Genomic DNA, 19,384 nt, shown 5'->3' on the forward strand with positions numbered 1-19,384 from the left:
AGAGCTAAGCAGTCATTAGCGATGGCCTCGCGGCATTCAGTCTCCCCAACCACCCCTTGGGCAGCACGACATATCTCTCTGCCTCTCCCGGGACGTCGGCACCGTGCTCCTTGACGTGTGCAGAAAAACACGACCCCAGGACAGAGGTGGGCGACGTCACACCTTTTGCCCCCTCGAGTGCCAGGACGCCATGGAAGCAGAGGGCGTCTATCAGCGCCTCCGCAGAGGGCTCGCCAACGATGAGGAACTTGCTCACCAGTTCTCGGTACGGAATGCCTGGGGAGGAGGGTGGCAGGTTGCTGGGATGGCACAAGTGCAACCAATTGCAACAGGCACGGGAAGCTGCACATGAGCCAGGTAAGCGCCGATCTCAGAGAATGGGGTCTGCACGTTTCCAGCACAGGCTCCTGGCTGCCGCGCACGAGCATGCCGGATACCGTCTCCCCCATGCCTCACCAGGTCTGGCTGCCACAGCCTCGACTGCTCTGGCGGCCAGGGCCTTCCAGAGGGTCGCGTTCAGGCGCCCGTCGTGCGTCAGCCAGGGGGCGGCGGTCATGCACGCTACTCTTGGTGAAGTGGCTTCCTCCACTGCCGGCGCGAGGGTTGCCGGCGCCTCCTGCCTCGGCTCCACGACCACACTGATGTCAGCGTCTAGGTGTCCCAGCTGCTGCGCGGCTTCCGGGTCTGTGCCCGCCGGGACGTTGGGGTGTAGCTGCACCCGGAGCGGCCGCACGGCGGCCAGCCCTGGAGCGAGGTGAGAGTGCGAATGGAGGCTTCTGGTGAGCGAGAGAGTGCATGCTCATTGCGTGGGACAGGGGTCCCGGAGGCAGCCCAGGTCGCGGTCCCTCGGCCGGCTTGCGCATGGGGTTGGATCCAACACCCGAGCGCCATACCTTCCGCTGCCTGGGAGATGGCGAGGAGGACGGATGCAGGGGAGGATTGTGAGGCGTTGGAGCGCTGCAGTGAGTCTGTTGACGACAAGAAGACCGGCGGCATCTGGAGGGAGAGATGGGGCCAGCGGGTGAGTAGTAGGAGGGACACCACGTGAGCGCTGATGCGCAGGAACATGATGGACATGCATGCGGAGCCCGGTCCGAGCATGCAGTGCCATGTCATACTCCCTCTGCCCGTGGTCAGCACTCCCCTCACAAGGCCCCCCAGCCCCACAATAGCTCCAGGCCCAGAGTGATCGCCACCCCAGGACCCCCCCAGACACACCCCTATCAACGACTTCAGGCGTGGGCTGATGCGCAGCGGGTTGCTGGCCGACCCCACCGGGTTCACGGCCCCGGCCCGCACCAGCAGGCGCACCCCGGCTCGGATCTGAGACCTGCCCAGCCGCCGCCCGAGCAGCGACACCACGTCCAGGGCGGGCGGGGGCGCCGCAGAGCATGCCGGGTCGAGCTCGCACAGCACGCCCAGCGCGATGGCTGCTGCGTCGGCTGCTGACGGGGCGGGCCTCGACCCAGGGAGGAGCGATCCGACCGCTTCTGCACTCCCACCCGCCTCCCCCGCCACCTCCGCGTCGTCCTCGCCCTGTGAGGGTCCCAGCACAATCCGAGCCAGCGCCTGGAAGCCGCCCGGGAGCGGGCTGCCAGTCGGCTTCCCGCCCTCCTCCTCCTCCTCGTCCTCCTCCTCCTCCTCCTCCCCCGCCCGCCCGCCTCCCAAGGACCCTGCCGGGCCAGAGCCGGCCAGGCCCCTCCTCCCTCCGTCCTCGCCCTCCCGCCACCGCTCGAGGGACTGGCGGTGTGCGGCAATGGCCTTCTTCCAGGCCGGGGGCAGGGCTGAGGCATGCTTGTACTGCCCAGGTGCGGCGGCCGCCACGGCCTCGATCAGGGCGGCAATCTCGGGCTCCAGGGCGTCTGCCGAGCGGCGAGGTCGCTTGGCACTGGCCGAGGAGGGCAGGGAGCCGCTGGGGAGCTGGCGCTTGGCGCCTGGCGCGTCGCTGCCCTGCTCTCCTTCTCGGTCATCGCTGGGGGTGACCAGGGACGCATGCCTATCATCTGCGGTAGCCAGGCTGCTGTCCGGCTGTCGCTCTGCAGATGAATCGGGGCCTGCAGCCATGCCAGGATCTCCCGTTGCCAGATCATCTGGAGCTCGCATGACGTCCTGGACAGGTACGGCGGAGGTGGGCGGGATCACAGACTCTGAATCAGGTTCTTCCTTGAGCTCACCGAGTCGCCGCGAATAGATTGCTCCTGCATCGCATTTGAGATGAGTGGGATTGAAGGCCACAGATGGGATGCCTCACATATAGAGGGTCCTTGGCATGATCAGAAGCTTGCACAGATACAGCAAAGCCAGTGCAGGCCAACCTCATGGTGGCCATGTTGGCTCCCTTCTCGTCAATATGGCACGTCCAATGCCGCACGGGAATGGGAATGCCCTCCCTTCCTGATTTCTCCTCAACCCATTCTTGTCTCAGCTCGTCCCCCGCTATCCCACCTGCAAGCTCCTTGATCCTGGCCATGGCCTGCGCTGTGTCGGGGTGCTGCTGCAGCACCTTCAGCCGGTGCCTGAGGGAGGCTGTGCGCAGGCCAGGCGGGCGATCTGGCACGGACCTCCAGAACAGGATCTTCTCTGGCCCGTGTGCCGCCACAAAGCTGTGGAGAGAGGTAAAGGTTGCTGGATGGTGGGCAAGGTGAACACAGGAATGGGCATGGGATGTTTCCCCTCCTCATGTCTGGTGCCAGCTTCATTGGGCAAGCGGGTGTGGACCAGGTCGGCGCATTCGCAGCGCCCCTCGCAAAGCAACCAACAAAGTCATACAGACCCCACCGATGAGCCTCACCCTGCCCAGCCACGCAGAAGCTGGCGGTCCTCCGCCTGGTGCCAGCGTTGCTTGCGGCGTGGGGCCTCGAAGAACAGCGCGCTGGGCGGGAGGCGCAGCGCACCCACGGCCTCCTCCCCGCCCGATGCCACGTCTGAGTCGGAGTCAGACTCGGAGGCGCTCCCAGATCCGGAGCTGGAGGAGGTGCGGTCCGTTCGCCCCCGCTGTGCTGCCTGGGGAGCCAGGGGCAGGCCGGCGGGGCGAGAGCCGTGAGCTGCAGAGACCCTGGGTCCCAGGCCCCAGCCCTCCAGCCCCTGCAGCCTCTCCGCGCGCAGCCGGGCCTTGCGGTTCCGCACGAATGCCATGACCTGGGGAGGAAGGCACAGGATGGTTGAAGGAGACACATTTGGTCCGGAAGGCAATTCTGGGGGATGTTCTGGCGACCTGCCGATGCCAAGCTGGGCAAAGGAGCCCAGTAACCGAATGCAAGACTCTCAAGCACCCCATACTTTCCCCTGCATGCCCTGCTGAGCCTCATGCACAGGGCCCAAGGCACCACGACCTCCCACTCACCGCGTCCACGTGCAGGTCCAGGTCCGCCGCCAGCTCCCTGCAGCGCCCAATGCTGAGGTGGGCGAGCCCCTCCTCCCCCACAGCCGCCTGCAGACGGACATGCAAAGATACAGGCGTGACTGACATTGCGATAGAAGGTAGACAAGGCATGTGTGAGAGCGGCACAGGAGGCACGGCCATGTAGCCGGCCCGAGCATGCTGTCTGCTCCCCGCCCATACCCTGCCGCCATGCCCAGGGTGCCATGCACAGCGTTCCCCCAGCTCACCAGGAGGGCGCTCTGCTGCTGTGCAGACAGTGCCCTCCTCCTCAGCCATGCTTTGTCCGTGAGTCCCTGTGGGATGGAGGGGGTATTGTGGGGGCCCCCCCGTGAGCCAGGCCCACCTGATGCCACCCGATACTTGGAGCAGGTGCCAGGCTTGCTGTTCAAAAATCGAGCCAACAAGTCAACCCTGCCATCCGTCCCACACCGCTCGAGCAGCTCACCTCAGGTGCACGGTCAAAGGGGAAGCATGAGGCCAGGCGGGAAGTCATGCTGGGGTGACCCCGCCTGCCGGCCCCCGTCTCCAGAGCGGCGTCCTCCAGTGCAGACCAGTATGCATCAGCCCCCGTCGGTGTCTCCAGCGAGAATGTCTCGAGGGCTCTGTCCTCTGCGGTGGCAGGAGTTTATGTTTGAGAGTGTCTTCACTGCTGTGAGCCCCCACCGCACTCTTCGCCTCGCCAAATGTACATGAGAACCTTGCCCACATCGCACACTACTGACCGCCTCCTCACCCAAGCGCTCCAGACAAGCGCTGGTGTTGATATAGTACAGGTTCTCGGCGGAAGCACCCGCTGTCGCAGCAGACTGACTCTTGCTGCTCAGGGGCACGGCTGCAGGGGAGGTGGGTGCGCAGGGCGGGAAGGTTCGAGGGACCTCATGGTTGGCGTGAATGTGCATCTCTGGCAGTGCCGGAACGCGCACACTGCCAGGTGGCACACACCTGGCAAAATCATGGCGACAGCCCTGCACACAACCACCTCAGCAATGCACGACCTCTGGTTTCTCATGCCGCTGCCGACCTGAGCTCAGGAGCCCCATGCGGCACAGGAGGTCCAGCAGCTGACTCAGCGCAATGTGGCACCGCGTGTGCGCCTCGGGAGATTCCCACAGCCAGGAGCTCTCCTCCCGCGTCAGACTGGCTGCAGGGTGGGAGGTGAAGGAGCAAGCTGAGCTGCCGAGGATTTTGGGAGGGATAGTGGACATCATGCATTCCTGCCTCGGCCAGGCTCAGCAGATTTGTATTCAAGGTTGTCCCTGCAGAGTGCATCACATGGCCACTTACCCAGCGTTCTTCCCGAGGCAGCCAGGCTCACCAGCCCATCCTGTTCGGCCTGGCTGCCGATGATCTGCGGGTGCAGCGTTTGGCGCGCAGGGGAGCGATGAGGCAGAGGGTCATGCGTGGGCCATGAATTCAGGCCGGCAGGCCTCAGCGCCGCAGGACCACCCTCTGCATGCTGACCCCTCCCGCAACAACCCATCCTCGCAAGGGTCTTGGTGCATGCAAATGTCACCACAGCAAGCATGCGACTAGAACCCTAGCCTACCTGAAGAAAGGTCTGGACTGACATGTGCTCCCACACTGTCACAGAGCTCAGGACGTACCTGGGGATGGGTGTCAGCAGGTGTTTCATCGCACGCCCAAGTGCAAATGCCGCCACATGCCCTGCTGCATACCAACTGCTGTCAAAACTTGCGCACTGGGCCACACCATGCTGCCGGCCAATGCCTCCTACCCTCACAAACCCACTTGTGCTCCTCGGCGCTGGGGTCGAGGGTGAAGGCCTCCTGGCGGGCAGGCGCCAGCGCCTCCGGCCGAGCCGTCACGATGTAGAGCGACTGGTGGCTTGCCAGCTGCGTCAAGGCGCGACCGTCACCTGGCTCAAAGCTGAGAAGACTGGTCTCTCGCGCCGCCAGGCCTGCGCCAGGCCCGCCGGCGGCGCACTCATCTCCCCGCAGAACAAGGCCAAGGATGGCGACGTGCAGGGTCCGCGCCCGCACCATCTTCCCAATCTGGAAGCCGTTGGCTATCTGCTGTCGCAGCGCCTCCGCCCGGTTCAGCACCTGCGTGCGGTGCACATGGGGAGCGGCTGGGGTTGGAGCCGGACTGGGGGAGCTTTAGCACGTCATGTCAAGCGCAAAGCCTGCCCATCTCGGCGCGTACGGCATCAGACGCGCGAGCCTCGCAAGGCCACACAACGCATGCAAAGCAGACATCCAGAACCTGCAGGTCTGGAACCAGGCCCTTCCATCCTGTGGGACCCAGTCCACCTCGCTGCCCGCAGCCAGGTCCAAGCCTGGGTGACGCCGGCCCTCCCTGGACAGGCCAAGCAGTCCCTTGCTCTCCACTTGGGGCAAGGGGGTGCCTAAGGTACGGTTGTTGGGAGCGGAGTGTGGCGTGCCGGGGCAGGGCACAGTTCCTGTGGCCCTACCATGCATAACGGGTGACTTGCCCGCGACAGCAGCTCTCGTAGACCTGCAGCGCAGGAGGCAACCCCCCACTGCTGCGGTGTGCCCCATCTCTCCATTCCCCGGCACCCAGAGCCTCCATCCCATCCACGCACCCATGTCCATGGCCTTGGCCGCCAGGCTGGCGACCGAGTTGGGTGCGCCCCTGGAGTGGGCGTGGTGGGAGTAGGCCTTGCAGTGCCTGAACACGCGCGTGACAAATGCCTCGTCTGGCACGGTTTCTGGCGGGGCCAGGACCAGCTGCGCTCGATTCTGGAGGCAGCCATGCTTGGAGGGGATGTTCACCGACAGCACCTGGGCGGGGAGGGAGGGTGGAGGGGGGATGTGCATGGCCGTGCATGGATGTCCTCGGTGAAGCATGTGCATGGGGTTGGACCCATCCCAGCCCTGTGGCTGTTGTGCAGCGCCGAGGCAAGCGACGTCCTTTCCGACGTCCCACAGCACCACCGCCCACGCTGGGCCCCAGCCTCTGTCACACCCCACACTCCGCGCTTCCCTACCCACCGCCAGCTTGCCGGCCGCCACCGCGCGGTCCACCACGCGCGTGCACGTCTTGCGGTCAGGGGGCGCGTCCCTGGGGACCCCGGTCACCTCGGCCTCGCGGCGGGTCAGGAAGCGCGCGATCTCGGCCGACAGCATGAACCCCGCGCGGCCCACTTCCTCCACGATCCAGTCCATGCGCAGGTGGTGCAGCTCGCCGCAGGCCTTGCGTGTGCCGGGCGGAGCTGCCTCCTGCACCCCAGGCGGCGCGGGCCCGGGCTCCTCCTCCTGGAGGGCAGTGGGGGTCACTTGGGCGCCGGGCGGCGCTGCGGCGCCCGGCGCGTCAGGCATACCCAGTGGGTCAGGCAAGTCCGTCGCAGTCAGGGCGATTGCCGCGCCAGGCGTTGCGGCTTGGAACTCCTCCGTCGTGGTGTGCGCCGCTGCCCCCGCCTCCGAGCCCACTGTACCGCTGTACTCCGCCAGCATGGCGGGCGTGGCACGGTACTTGCCCACCAGCATGCGGCCCTGGTTGGAGGTGGTGGGTTTCAGGTCGAAGCGGCGCTCTAACTCCCGCAGGCGGTGGGAATTGCGCTTGGAGTTCAGGGCCAGCGCTTCGTGAAGCTCCGACACCGTGGCGCCCTCGGGACCTGATGGGTGGGTTGGGTGCGCAGGGTGGTGGGGCATGTGTGCAATGAAATCTAGAAGCACATGAAGTCACCAAGGGAGGCGTGAATGTTTTGGGGGGCATTCCCAGCACAGCCTCATCTGAACTCTCAAGACGGAGAGCCTCCATACTACTCCAAAACCTCGGCAATGCTCTTCTGATGCAAGGCATCACCGAGATATAGCCCGCGACCTGCCGCCACATCGCAACCTCAGGCAACCCATCGCCAGGTTGGAACTTGCAAGAGCAGCTCCTTGAACTCACCCAGCAAGCCCTCAGCCTACTGCAAAAGAGGCCATACTCGTAATCCCTGTTGCGCACCAGCTTCCAGGATGTGTTGCAGGAGTTGCCTGTCTAAAGTGATCTCTGCCACCTGGCGCCCCGTCAGCCACTGGCCGCCGCCAGGCTGCATCTGCAGTGACAGCTCCTCGTCCGAGCCAGCCTCATCATCGCTATGCGGCGTCCAAGCCTGGAGTAGCCTGTAGCAGGATCGAGGGGAGGCGAGGCCTGATGGCTGACCCTTCATCAGAGGGAAGCAGCAGGGCTCTGCCTGCACATGCGATGTAAGGCCCATTCTGGTGCCGAAAACTCATCACAAGGCACAGGATCCCATCCAGCCCTGTCCCCTTCCTCCTCCCCAGTGCCAACTTACCTGATGCACTTGACAGGTTTAGAGCCGGACTGGCCGATAAACTCCTCCAGGCACCCCTTTTTGACGAGCGCACCCTTGAGGCGGCGCCACAGCCTGTGGCCTCTCGTTCCCACAAATCCAAGCGCCACCTGGGAGGTCACATGATTGCAGCAGGACTTCAGGAAGTCACTGGAGATGAAGGATCAAAATATAAACCCTCAGGCTGTTGTTTCCACTCCCCAACCCCCCAGCAGCCCCGCTCACCTTGAGTTCGCTCTCGACAGCAGTGCTGTCAGGCAGCTCTGCAAGCTTGGTGGAAATGGCAGAGAAGTAGGCCCCGTCGTCGACTGCCCCAAGGGTGGAGGCCGGAGTGGTAGGGTTGGCCTCCCTGCCAGCACCTGCTTGGCCAGCTGGCGGCTCCACCTGGCTTTGCTGATACTGTGCATCCTGGGGGAGTAGAGTTCAGGAGGCCTGCCATGGTGAGACTCTCCACAGGGACGCAGTTGCCGGACCTTTCAAACCCCCAAACTCACCAACAAGCGAGTGTCCCTTCCCAGGTCGGGTGCAAAGCGCTGGAGATGGACCACATTGGTCTGGATGTGGTTGCTGAAGTAATTGTTGGTGCGGGGCGTCGCCACCACCGCCGGTCGCTTTGTGACGAGCCCTCGCTGCTCCAGATTCTGCATAAGGCGTGTCCCAAGGTCAGATCTGAGATGAGGTGAGGCGATCAGGTAGCCCCGCGGCAGGTATCGGCTCCAGGCAATAATCTGCCTCCCAACAAGAGAGGAACCTGGGTTTGCAGTGCCCAGACAATCCCTTAATTCCAGCACACTTCCTTTCTCATCCCCACACCACATTCTGCCCCACCAGCCCCAGCACCCCCTTTAGATCCATCCATCCCAGCACACAGTCGCACCCGTATGACATAGAAGAAGTTGCGGTTCTCTGAGCCCACCGTCGCCGCCAGCTCGCTCTGGAGCGCACCCTGGGTCCCCGCCGCCCCTACGAGTCGCAGCGTCTGCATCTGGATGCTGCTCAGAGCAAAGCGCGCGTTCAGCCGCGAGTCATACAGACCCATTGCTGCGTCCTGGAGGTCGTCCGAGGCCTGGGCAGGGGGAGGCGGTTAGGCAGGCGAGCGTTGGGGTGGGGGAGGGCAAAGCGCTCAGGCTCAGAGGCTGCCAGGCCAGGTGCAGGGGGCTCCCTGCCTGTCGGACTCCCTCCCAGACGTTGCGGGGCCACCTGCCCTCCAGTCCACCACGCGCCCCTCACCTTCAACACCACCCCGTCGATGTAGGAGCCCTCCCCCGCTGTCGGGGGGGTGACCTCCGAGTCGCCACCGGGGTTCGAGTCGCGGAGGAAGCGGATCTCGGGCCCCATCTCATGCAACCTGCCCAGCAACGCTTCTTGGAGTCCCGGGGTCAGGAAATCCAAGCCGGGGTGCGAACGCCCGTAATGCGCCTGCAGTGCCCCCCACAGTTCCGCCAGGCGACAGCCTGTGGGAAGGATGGGAAGGGCACGCCTCGACAACCCTGCCCTCCTTTTCTGCCAAAGACCTGGACATTGCAGCACATACGCTTGATAGTTCACTCAAGCGCTAGTTTGGACCATGTATCACCTACCTGAGGGTCCACAGAAGGCGACAACCTCCACGGCTGTCGTCACCAGGTCGTCTAGGGACGCCATCGCAGCCCGCTGTCTCGGTACAAACTATGGGATCATCATACTGGTCCGAGCATCCCGATACCATTCGAGTCTCTTACTATCGGGCGTGTTGTACAGATGCGCCTTCCTCGGCACAGACGGCTCCGTGTGATAATGGTGCCCACCAGAATTGACAAACGAAGGAATTGGGTCGGCCTGCGGCTTCGCGCGCGCGATTTTGCCATGCATATGAATGTGCAAGAGGATGGGCAGATGGGACAGTGTACCTTTGAATGCTAGTTTCAGTACTCACTATGCTTGCCACCTTGCAAAGGTAGCGACGCTGCCCGCGATTCACCCAGCGGGTCCTCGTCACCATGAGCCTGCTGGACGAGGTGTTCCAGCAGGCCGTGCAGGCTTCCACCACAGACTCCCTCGCACTCGAGACAGCATGCAAACAACTGAATCTCTTGGCCCCGGGGCTGTCCAGGGTGTCTGCAGGTGCGGTGGACAAGTTTGCGCAGCGTGTCGGCAAGGGAGTCGGTACTCCAGCATCTAAAACGGTGAGGGCTCAGAGGTTTATTCAATGGTGGTGAGTATGCATCTGTGGAGTGATGTGGAGTGCTGGGAGAAACCTCGCTGGGTAGAGCACAGGGATGCATCTCCCAGGTGCTGGCTGCCCCATCCTGTGCCTCAGAGTGGCTCCACTCCCAGGGGTTGCACTGTCCATGCCCACCAGTCTTCTCTTTCTATTTCCGTCCCCTTATATCACCACCGCAGAAGGGAACCGGCTCGAGGGCGGCCCACTTCCGCGCCGCGGCCCTGCTCGCCGCCGAGTGCGGCGCCCCCGCCTTCTCCGCAGGCCTGGCGGACTGGGTGGCGGCGGCCCACGCGGCCATCCGCGCCGCGCCCTGGGACGAAGACGTCGCACCCGCCTGGCGCTTGGCGGCCACCATTGCAGCGCGCGTGGAGCGGTCCCAGGACTCCACCCTGGGCCTGGCTCGCGCCGCCGCGCCGCTGCTCTCGCGCCTGGCCCCGCTGGCGGCACGCTGCCTGGCCGAGAATGGCGGCCACCCGGCCACGCTCTGCGCGCTGCGCGCGCTGGCCGCCGTCCAGCGCGCGCTGCCGCAGTCGCTGCGCCAGCAGGCCGGCGACCTGCGCGCCGCCCTGGGCGCGGCCCTGACCGATGCCGCGCTCCCCCGCCCCGTCTGGCTGGCGGTGGCGCGCTGCTGGGCCCTGCTCCCGGCCTCCCCCGGCGCCGCGGCGGACTGGGCCGCGGCCATGCAGACCCTGCTGGCCTCTGCGCACGACCTCCTGGGCGTCCTGTATGCTGGGCTGGAGGCAGAGGCTGCCGTCAAGGAAGCCAGGTGTGGAGAGTGGTAGGCGGCTGTGGAGGGGCTGGTTGCACCAACATGTGGTTCCTGATGGACTATCATGCGGGCCGGAACCTCGCCATGCAGCGAGTGCCGCTTGGTGCTCTCTGTGTATTTGCGTGTCAGCTAACATCGGCTATCGCCGCATTGCCTACTGTTCTGAACTCGCCGTTTCTCGCCCCACCACCCCTGCGCCTTGCTGCTCCATACACTCACACACACACACACACACTCACTCACACACACACACACTCACTCACACTCACACTCACTCACACTCACTCACACACACCCCAATCCCTACAGGTCGCTGTGCGACCCCTCGGCCGCCACGCTGCCCGGCCTCCCCGGCGGCGTGCTGTCCCTGCCCGCCTTTGGCGCGGCGTGCGACGTGTTCGTGCGTCTGCTCGTCACCGCCGGCTTCCTCCTGCGTTCCTCCTTTCCCGTGGCCGTGCCGCTGCCGCTGCGCGCGCTGCTGGCTCTGGCCCGCCGCACGCTGGCGCTGGACGACGCGCTCCTGATCAGCCGCCCGGGCGTCCCGCTGACCAAGGCCGCCGCGCTGTGCCGCGGCCTGGCGCCCATGCACGCCGGCGCGCTGGGCTTGGTTCGGCACATGCTGGGCGCCGCGGGGCCGGCCGCCGTGCCTCTCACACTGTCCGTGGGCGACGCTCTGGGGTCCTACGCGCGGCGCGGGTCGGATGCCGGCGAGGACCGCCCGCTCGTGCTGCAGGCGCCCGAGGTGGGTTGAATGTGTGGGGCTGGGAGCCGGGGGCGTTTGGTTGTGGCGGGGAGGAGCGTCAGACATGAGTGTGCTCCTGCGTCGGACCGGGACGGCCAACGCCGCCGGCCGCCAGCATGCGCAGGCCGATGACGTACGACCGCTCGGGCCCCTTTGCCCACCATCCACCGCAGGTGCGCGAGGCTTTCTACGGCGCGGCCCGGGCCTTGGCCAGCGTGGGCGGGGTCGCGCTGGCCGCCGACTTCGGCCCCAGCCTGTTGGCGGCCGTGGCAGCCGATGCGTATGGCGCCGCCGGGCATGCCGGGCCGGTGACGGGCGGCGCGACTGCAACCCGCGCGGCGCCCGCAACCGTGGCTGACGCCGCCGGGTCGCGCTCGCTGCACCAGCGGGTGGACCTGTGCGCGGCGGCGCTGGACGCGCTGGGCTCGCTGCTCGCCGGCTGCGGGCATGCCCTGGCGTCGGACCAGCGGGACCGGGTGTGTAGCTGGTGGAGGCGATGTGGGTGTGCCTGGGCGTGAGGTGTGAGGGGGTCATGCAGAAATCTGCGCGGCCGGCGGCGGGCTTGCATCGCGGTGGTGGCATTCTGGACGGGTCAACTGGATCGCACCAAAACCCTCCGCTCAGTCCAGCCCCCGCCTTGCTTCCCCCCCTCCCCGCTCCCCAGGCCGACGCGCTGTGCATCCACCTGGCGACGCTGAGCATGGACGCGCGGGAGGCGGCGCGCGCGCGCGGCGCGCCCTTTCCCCACGCCGTGCGGCTGGAGGGCGCCACGCTGCGCGCGCTGCGCGCCAGCGTGCTGAGCCCCCGCCTGCACCGCCCCCCCTTCCTCCCCGCGGCGCTGGACGCGCTGCGCCGCTGCCTGGCCGCTGGCGGGCAGGACCCGGGGCTGAGGGCCCTGGCCCGGGACGCCCTGCTGTCCTTCCAGGCCCTCCTGCACCCACGCGCGGCGCCGACGGGCGCGGGCGCCGGGCTGGCGCCGGGCGCGGGCCGGGGGCAGTACGGCTCGCAGGGCGGGCCGCAGGCCGTCGCCCTCCCCCGCCCCTCCTTCTGGTCGCCGCTGGTGTCGCCCGAGGGCGAGGCGAGGCCGAACTCCACGGCGGACAGAGCGGGGGCGACCGAGGGCGGTTCGGGAGGTGCGCCGATGGAGCTGGCGCACCCCGACGGCAGCAGCGAGTTCGGAGACGGCCAGGGGCTCGAGGGCCCTGCAGCGGGGGCACACGCGCTGGCGCGGCAGGCGCAGCAGGTCCTGGGAGGGCCGGGGGACTTTGCGGTGACCGTCGCTGCCCGGGAGGTGCGTGAGGCCGAGAAGCGAGGGCCGCCCGAGGAGAGTGGCGCGGCGGAGGAGGTGGCCGCCAAGCGCCCAGCCACGGCGGGAACGACTGGTCCGGCGGCCTCGGCGCCGCAGCGAGCAGCAGAGCCCGCGCCGCGCGGGCTGTCTGCTCCCAAGACCCTCCCCCTGGAGCCTGCCAGCGACAGTGACGACGGCTCCCTGCCGGACATCGACTCTGGGAGCAGCGACGAGGGTGCCTGAGAATGGGCGTGGAGGGAGTGTGGCATTGCGCACCAGCCCCCTTCCCCATGTCTATCACCGGCATGTGTGTTTGAATGGGCATTCCAAGGCGTACTACGCGGCGGGGCATGGGCAGGCGTGAGGTGCAGGAATGAAGGGAGTTCAGTGGCGGCAAGGAGTCAGGCGCATGCATGCGCACAGCATCGGGGCAAGCGCTGGAGGACGTTGGCACCAGGGGTGCAAAGACTGGCCAATGGCCGGAGATTCTTGGCATGGGAGGGGCAGCTGAAGAGGCTATCAGGAGGGTGCCAAAGGCAAGCATGTACGATAGAGGGGCCAACGTGTGCGGGCCATAGAAGGTGTAGTGCAATACCATCGGACGGTGCCCGGCAGGGTGCACGCATGGGGGGATGGGGGCGTGGGCTCACCAGGGATACCTCCCAACATGACGGCCTCAAGAGGGAGCTCGACAGCATCACGCTCGCAGAGTGATGGCGAGAGGGTGCTGCACCAGATGATTGGGGACGCGGCCCCTACAAAGGTATGGGAAGGGCGTGACGCTCCTGGCGATGCTTTGCCGGCCATTCTGCGTGAAAGAATGCATGAAGCCCTCCACTTGACGGGGTCCTCCGAAGAAGCTTCTACAGCCCGGCGCTGATGAGGCCGTGCAGGGTGACCAGTCCTGACACCCGGCCCTGGTCATCCAGCACGGGGAGCACCGCCACTTTGGGGCTGGTCTCCATGTCCTATGGTATTGAGGCATGGATCGGTCGACAAAGGGATTGTAGTGTCAGGTGAAGGCCAGACAACCCGTCATCAAAACATTGCGCAGGCGCTGGATGCTTCATTACCCGCCCCCCCCCTCCCTCCCATATCCTCGTCCAAGCACACTCACATCCATGGCCTGGGCGGCCTTCTGGGAGAGGAGCACGGTGCGGGGCGAGGTGGTCATGATGTCGCCCACCCGCGTGCCCATGAGGTTGCCCGAGTAGCCCATGGTCTGCGTGCAGAATGGGGGGTTTGGATAGGGGTCGGCAGCCGCTCGCGTGCTCTGCAGCACTGCCCTCCATGCCGGCCTCATCTGGAAAAGGTAACCAGATCACACCTGCCAAATGCGGATCCCTCCCATCATCCAACCCACCTGGAGGGCACGTCGCAAGTCTCCATCCGTGAAAACACCCTGCAGCTTCAGGTCGGCGCCGGCGATCAGCACGCAGCCACACCTACACGGATGGTGGTGTGGGTTGGGATCATCGCAGGGCATGCCTCAGCCCATTTGATTGGCTAATACGCCACCAAACACTGTTCTGAGAACTCAACCTGGGTCTGCCTGGCAACTGGCAGCAAGGAGGGGGTCATACTCATCATGTCCCCTCCAACCGCCGCTACACACCATACTCCAACCACGTAACACCCACTACTCCCCTCCAATCCCAACTTACCCCTTGCTGGAAAGCTCAGACAGCGCGTCCGCCACCACAGTGTCGGCGGAGACGATGGGGATGTCGCCATTGGAGAGCATGACGTCCGACACGCGGAGGATGAGGCGGCGCCCGATGCGGCCCGCCGGATGGTTCATTGCATACTCGTCCCGCGTGAGGTGCTTGGCCTGTGTGGAGCGGAGTGTGAGATACTTGTGGGCGGACAGCAAGGGTGGCTTAGAGGGTAAGGTGCGCCGCCAGTTGGGGCATTCTCGACCGCAAGGATTGGGTGTAGCACAGGTAGCGGTCTCGCATCCCGCTGGTCGCCTGACACGGCTATCGACTTTGTATCACCCTACCGGGTCCCTACTATACGCCAAACATGGCCCCAGCGCTGCCCTTCCTTCCCAACCATTTCCTGTCCCACCTGCATCAGCGCAATGGCCACCGTGTCGCCAAACAGCATTTGGATGACAGTGGAGGTGACGGGGGCCAGGTCGAAGGGGCACAGCTCGCGCTTGAGGGGGAGGTTAATGGACAGGTCGCACACTGTCTCCATCTTGCAGCCGGAGATGGACGCCACAGAGACAATCTTGGCCCCTTTTGCCTGTTTGAGGAGGGGGGAGTAGGGTGAGCGAGGCTGTATGGGAGGATTCGCCAGCCCTGCAACTCGACTGAAGCTTGGAGCACACACCCTTCCACCGGCGCGTGCACTGCAAGCCAGTCGTGGCGCATGTCCTCTCACCTTGGCATACGGGATGAGGCGCAGCAGCTCGTCCGTGCCGCCGCTCTTGGAGAAGCAGACCAGCAGGTCGTGGGCGGTGAGGATGCCGATGTCGCCATGTAAGGCGTCGGTGGGGGACAGGTACAGCGCCTTGGTGCCGGTGGACACCAGGGTCTGGCATATCTTCTGCGCGATGAAGCCGCTCTTCCCCACCCCAGTGCACACGATGGTCCCGGTGCAGGCCAGGCAGGCCTGTGCCGCGGAGAATGGCAGAGGTGAGCGAACTGGTGAATCCTTGGAGTCGCCGCAGGACATTCCCAGGCAAGCAGGCGTCAGCGCCCAACATCGCACCGGAGGCAACGACAGATTACCTTGACGAAACTTTCCATCTGCTCATAGTCGAGGTTGGTGAAGAAGTAGTTGAGGTACCTGCAGGAGGGGGGGACCTGGTGCTCAACGTCGGGGGTCCAGCCGGTGGGTACTGATTCAAACGCAGCGGCGGGGCTGCGCAGCGAGCGCGTGCGCACACGCAGCCTGCGCGTAGGGCACTCCAGCCATCACCCAGGTGGCGCCAGGCCAGGTTCTCCTGAAGATAGTATTCCCATGCAGAATGCCCGTCGCGGCAGGGGCGTTGCCACTCACTCCTGCTGTTCTCGGAAGAGGCTCTGCAGGCTCCTGGCGCTGACGCCATCCCCATGGGGCAAGTCATGCAGCGTCAGCAGCCGGAGTGGAAGTGTAGGAGGGCATGAGCTTGGTTCCTTGGTGTCGCAGGGCATGAGCCCTTGAGACGACGGCATGGGTATACTTGTACGAAGGGCTGGGGAGCAAACCGAAGTCAACGTTTGAGAGTCGAGGTCTTCTTGTGTCTCGTCGAAACTCTGGAATCCTATGTATGTCGATTTTGGGATATATAAGTTGCTTGACGAGCTCAACACGCTGTCGCCGATCTGTAAAGGTAGCCGTGAACAGTAGCTCCTCCTCCAGTTTAACCCCCTGCCCCTCCTGAAGAAACGACGGAGAGACCTGCCGGACACAGAGGAGCATTTGGTGACACGCTCGTCGTGCGGAATAGGAGCGTGACAATTAAAGTATCAAGCGAAAGTTGATTCCTATCAAATCGGCTTCTAATACAAGCCCGTTGCCGACGCTGCATACCTCTGAGCGGGCCGGCAACTCCCTCCAGCCTGTGTGTAAAAGGCAATCGGCGATCGGCGCAGGAGGTGGGCACGCAAATACATAATGTCAGGTTGCGGTGCCTATCTCCGTCGGCTGACCACTGGCCTGGCCGGGTGTGCGTTACGCCGGGGCGAGCCAATCGTCGCTGCAGTGCCTAGTTGGAGCGCCTCCCCTTCCCCGCTGTGTGTTGCAACTCAGGTAGGAAGGCATCGAACCATCCCCGAGAGGGGTTACATGCCACTGATGTTTGATATATTCCATGCATTTATAGCATTTCTATGTGCCCAGGCCAGCTTGTGCATTGGTCACACCAGCACCCACCCTTCCTCCCCACCCTACAGCCACGGTGGCGCGCCTGCTATGCGACTGCCGCGCCCACGCTGAATCCTCTGGATCAGGTGGCGATCCCAGAGCCGGAGACCACGCCACAAGGCTCGCAGCAGTACAAGAAGAAGAAGAAGGACCCGCGCTTCAAGTTCCAGGAGAAGGGTGTCTTCGGGGAGAACCTGTACACCAAGGGCTTCAGCGAGAACCTGCACATCTCCCCCCACAAGCTCAACGACATGGTCAAGGTGCTGCGCGGCCAGAGCATCCACGACGCCATCATTCAGTGCCAGGTGCGGGCTGCCTGGGTGACAGAGCCCCATGCCTGGTGCATGCGTGGAGGGTGCGAGGGCTGTGCGTGCAGCGCCCAGCTGGTGAAGGGGGGGAGATGCTTTGGGCTCAAAGGGATGCACAGGGCCTCCAAGGTCAGGCAATGTAATGCACACTGCGGGGCAGCCCTGACCACTGGACTGTTCACTAGGAGGCTGCCCTGACCTCTCCCCAAGACATTCCACTTCTCACTGCCGTGCTGCGCATGCCTCCCCGCCCTCAGATGTCGGTGAAGAAGGCGGCCAAGCTCTGCGAGGAGGCCATCGTCGAGTGCCGGAAGAAGGCCATTGACCAGAATGGCGTGGACCCACAGAAGCTTCTTATAGGTGAGCTGGTCATTGGATCCATGTTTTGGGGAGCGAAAGCAGGTGAAGGTTATGGCACCTGCCAGCCTGCAGGGAGTGTAGCTGTGCCGCATCATGTTGTGAGTGCAGCCCTTGGCAGCAGTCAATCTGGAGGAGTCCAGGGGGGCACTCCTCAGCACCACACTGCTGATGTGCGCTGGAGGGCACAAACCACAGTTGTTCAAGGGTCATCACCCATCTCTTCCCCCCGTCCAACCCCCTCGTCGCTCCAAAGACGAGATGTGGGTCGGGAAGGGCCAGTACCTGAAGCGCAACTCCATGCATGCGCGCGGGCGGTCCGGAGTTCTGCACAAGTACCGCTCCCACCTCACGGTGAGGATGGGAAGTGCGGCCTTGTGGGAAGTCAACCTGAGCACTGGGCAATCTTCCCAGAGGGCCAGCTCCACGAGGAAAGGTCGAGCCTCCTTGCTCACCTGAACGTGACACCGGCCTTGCAGATCATGATGCGGGAAGACCCGGAGATGGAGGTGCGCACGCGCGTCATCCCCATGGCCGCCGAGCGAGCGGCGAGGCGGCATGCGCGGCGGACGACGCCGGCGGGCGGCAAGACGCTGGTGGAGATCGGTGCATGAGCACAGCCCCCCTTCGGGGGCCCTTGAGCGCTTGACAAAATCAGGATGTGCAGGCCGTTCCCACTGTCCCAGCCTGTGGTGTAATACACGGACCATCAAGGTGGCACACACCCTGACATTCTGATTATGATGGCACTGATGGGCTCCATGCTCTTTGGATGGTGTCGCGAAGCTCTTGATGTGCGTGTCAGAATGCTGTTTACGACACTGAGAGAAACGGGGTTGCAAAGGGTGGGGGACATGCCGATGCGTGTCTGCAGGCTGCTCGTACTGCAGCGCAATCTCCGTCACCCGTTCTCCTGCTTCATCGTTTCGTGCTGGCGTGCCTGCTGCCTCCGCCAGTCGTCTTCCCTGGCCTCGCCCTCGCCCCGCTGCCCCGCTTCGGCTGCTGGCTCGGGCCGCGCGCTGTGGCAAAGGGCTCCCTGCCCGTGGGGGCCTTCCATTTGCCCGGGGCGCCGGGCCCCGCCCCCGCCGTACCTCTTGGGCCCGGCCCCTTCCTCGCTAGACCCCGCCCGGGGTCCTGCGCGCGGCTCCCCGGCGCGCGGCTCCCCAGCGCGCGGCTCCCCGCCCCGCACCTTCCAGCCGCCCCGCACCTCGTCGCGCGCCCCGCCCCGCCGCCCGCGCCGCTCGTGCTTTGCCACCAGCCGCTCCTTGGCCCGCCGGGCCAGCGTCTCAGGCTTGGGCCGGGCGTGGTCAGGCAGCACGCGCCGGTCGGCCGACAGGCCGTCCAGGGGCAGGCCGCGCTGCAGCGCCTCCTCGATCCGCGCCGCCAGCACGCGGTCGCCCTTGGCGATCAGCGACGTGATGCGCCCTGAAGTCCATTGGGAGGAGGGGGTTGGATGGAGTGGAGGGTGCCGGCGTCGCCGGCGTCGGCTGTGGTGCCCAAGAATCAGACCGCGCATGGCTGGCGCCAGAACCCATACTCAACAGCTTTGTCCCCCTCAAAACACCTGTGGACCCCGCCCGGGCGGTTCGTCCCGTCCGGTGGAGGTAGTCGACGGGGTTGAGGGGGAAGTCGAAGTTGATCACATGGTCCACACGTCCCGGGATGTCCAGGCCCCTGGCCGCCAGGTCGGTGCAGACCAGGACGGGCGGGGCGGGCGCTCCGTCCTCCTCCCGCTCGCCCGCGCCTGCGCCGCCCTCGCCGCGCGCGTCCCCGCCGGCCCCCGCGCCGGGTGAGACCCCGGCCCCGGTGCGCGCGCCGCCGAAGCGGCGCAGGCTCTCGCCGCGCGCCGCGGCGGGCATGTCGCCATGGTAGCAGGCGGTGTCCAGCCCGGCGGCCGCCAGCGCGTGCTCCGCGGCGCGGCAGGAGGCCAGCGTGTTGGCGAAGACCATGACCCGGCGCCCGCGCGCCGCCTCGCGCGCCACCAGCGCCGCCAGCGCCGCCATCTTGTCCGTCCCCGGCTCCAGCGCCTGGAAGGCATGGCGCGCGCCCGCCACGCCGCGGTGCAGGCCCTCACCCTGCACCGTCAGCATGCCCGGGAACTCAGCCTCCATCAGCGTGCGCACGCCGCGCGTGACCGTGGCCGACACCAGCACGCAGCGCGCGGGGCGGGGCTTGCCACGCACCGCCCCCAGCACGCG

General features: G+C 65.5%; 5 protein-coding genes across 5 annotated transcripts in view; 2 read left to right on the forward strand and 3 right to left on the reverse strand.

The window, feature by feature from the left end:
* Positions 1-4: 4 nt before the first annotated feature.
* On the reverse strand, positions 5-9,002 carry F751_2387 (hypothetical protein; the record flags this gene model as incomplete). The annotated part of the gene is made up of 21 exons (XM_011399256.1): positions 5-276; positions 457-744; positions 894-903; positions 1,219-1,591; positions 1,730-2,054; positions 2,446-2,603; positions 2,792-3,138; positions 3,344-3,430; positions 3,828-3,991; positions 4,116-4,214; positions 4,404-4,550; positions 4,667-4,730; positions 5,653-5,747; positions 5,946-6,144; positions 6,355-6,618; positions 6,793-6,977; positions 7,316-7,473; positions 7,647-7,774; positions 8,159-8,305; positions 8,542-8,730; positions 8,895-9,002. 21 exons carry the CDS (start codon positions 9,000-9,002, stop codon positions 5-7), a joined length of 3,807 nt encoding a protein of 1,268 aa, XP_011397558.1.
* A 641-nt stretch (positions 9,003-9,643) lies between these two features.
* F751_2388 (hypothetical protein) lies at positions 9,644-12,909 on the forward strand (the record flags this gene model as incomplete). The annotated part of the gene is made up of 6 exons (XM_011399257.1): positions 9,644-9,829; positions 10,047-10,633; positions 10,946-11,243; positions 11,552-11,854; positions 12,142-12,293; positions 12,483-12,909. 6 exons carry the CDS (start codon positions 9,644-9,646, stop codon positions 12,907-12,909), a joined length of 1,953 nt encoding a protein of 650 aa, XP_011397559.1.
* Positions 12,910-13,529: 620 nt separating this feature from the next.
* F751_2389 (Uncharacterized protein) lies at positions 13,530-15,809 on the reverse strand (the record flags this gene model as incomplete). The annotated part of the gene is made up of 8 exons (XM_011399258.1): positions 13,530-13,634; positions 13,784-13,888; positions 14,030-14,111; positions 14,331-14,497; positions 14,737-14,916; positions 15,055-15,285; positions 15,405-15,462; positions 15,676-15,809. The coding sequence occupies 8 exons, from the start codon at positions 15,807-15,809 to the stop codon at positions 13,530-13,532; spliced, it is 1,062 nt and encodes a 353-aa protein (XP_011397560.1).
* Positions 15,810-16,487: 678 nt separating this feature from the next.
* On the forward strand, positions 16,488-17,800 carry F751_2390 (50S ribosomal protein L22; the record flags this gene model as incomplete). The annotated part of the gene is made up of 5 exons (XM_011399259.1): positions 16,488-16,505; positions 16,551-16,826; positions 17,087-17,189; positions 17,443-17,540; positions 17,666-17,800. 5 exons carry the CDS (start codon positions 16,488-16,490, stop codon positions 17,798-17,800), a joined length of 630 nt encoding a protein of 209 aa, XP_011397561.1.
* Positions 17,801-18,087: 287 nt separating this feature from the next.
* The window catches only part of F751_2391 (DEAD-box ATP-dependent RNA helicase 39), a gene marked incomplete at both ends in the record, with an annotated part of 3,346 nt that continues 2,049 nt past the window's right edge, over positions 18,088-19,384 (reverse strand). Inside the window, 3 exons of the mRNA XM_011399260.1 lie at positions 18,088-18,222; positions 18,505-18,611; positions 18,751-19,384. The exon at positions 18,751-19,384 is cut by the window's right edge and continues 1,028 nt beyond it. Of these exons, the coding sequence (XP_011397562.1) occupies positions 18,088-18,222; positions 18,505-18,611; positions 18,751-19,384 (876 nt within the window). The remainder of the gene's footprint in view (positions 18,223-18,504; positions 18,612-18,750) is intronic.

The sequence above is a fragment of the Auxenochlorella protothecoides genome (assembly GCF_000733215.1).
Source record: "Auxenochlorella protothecoides strain 0710 unplaced genomic scaffold scaffold22, whole genome shotgun sequence".
NCBI lineage: Eukaryota > Viridiplantae > Chlorophyta > Trebouxiophyceae > Chlorellales > Chlorellaceae > Auxenochlorella > Auxenochlorella protothecoides.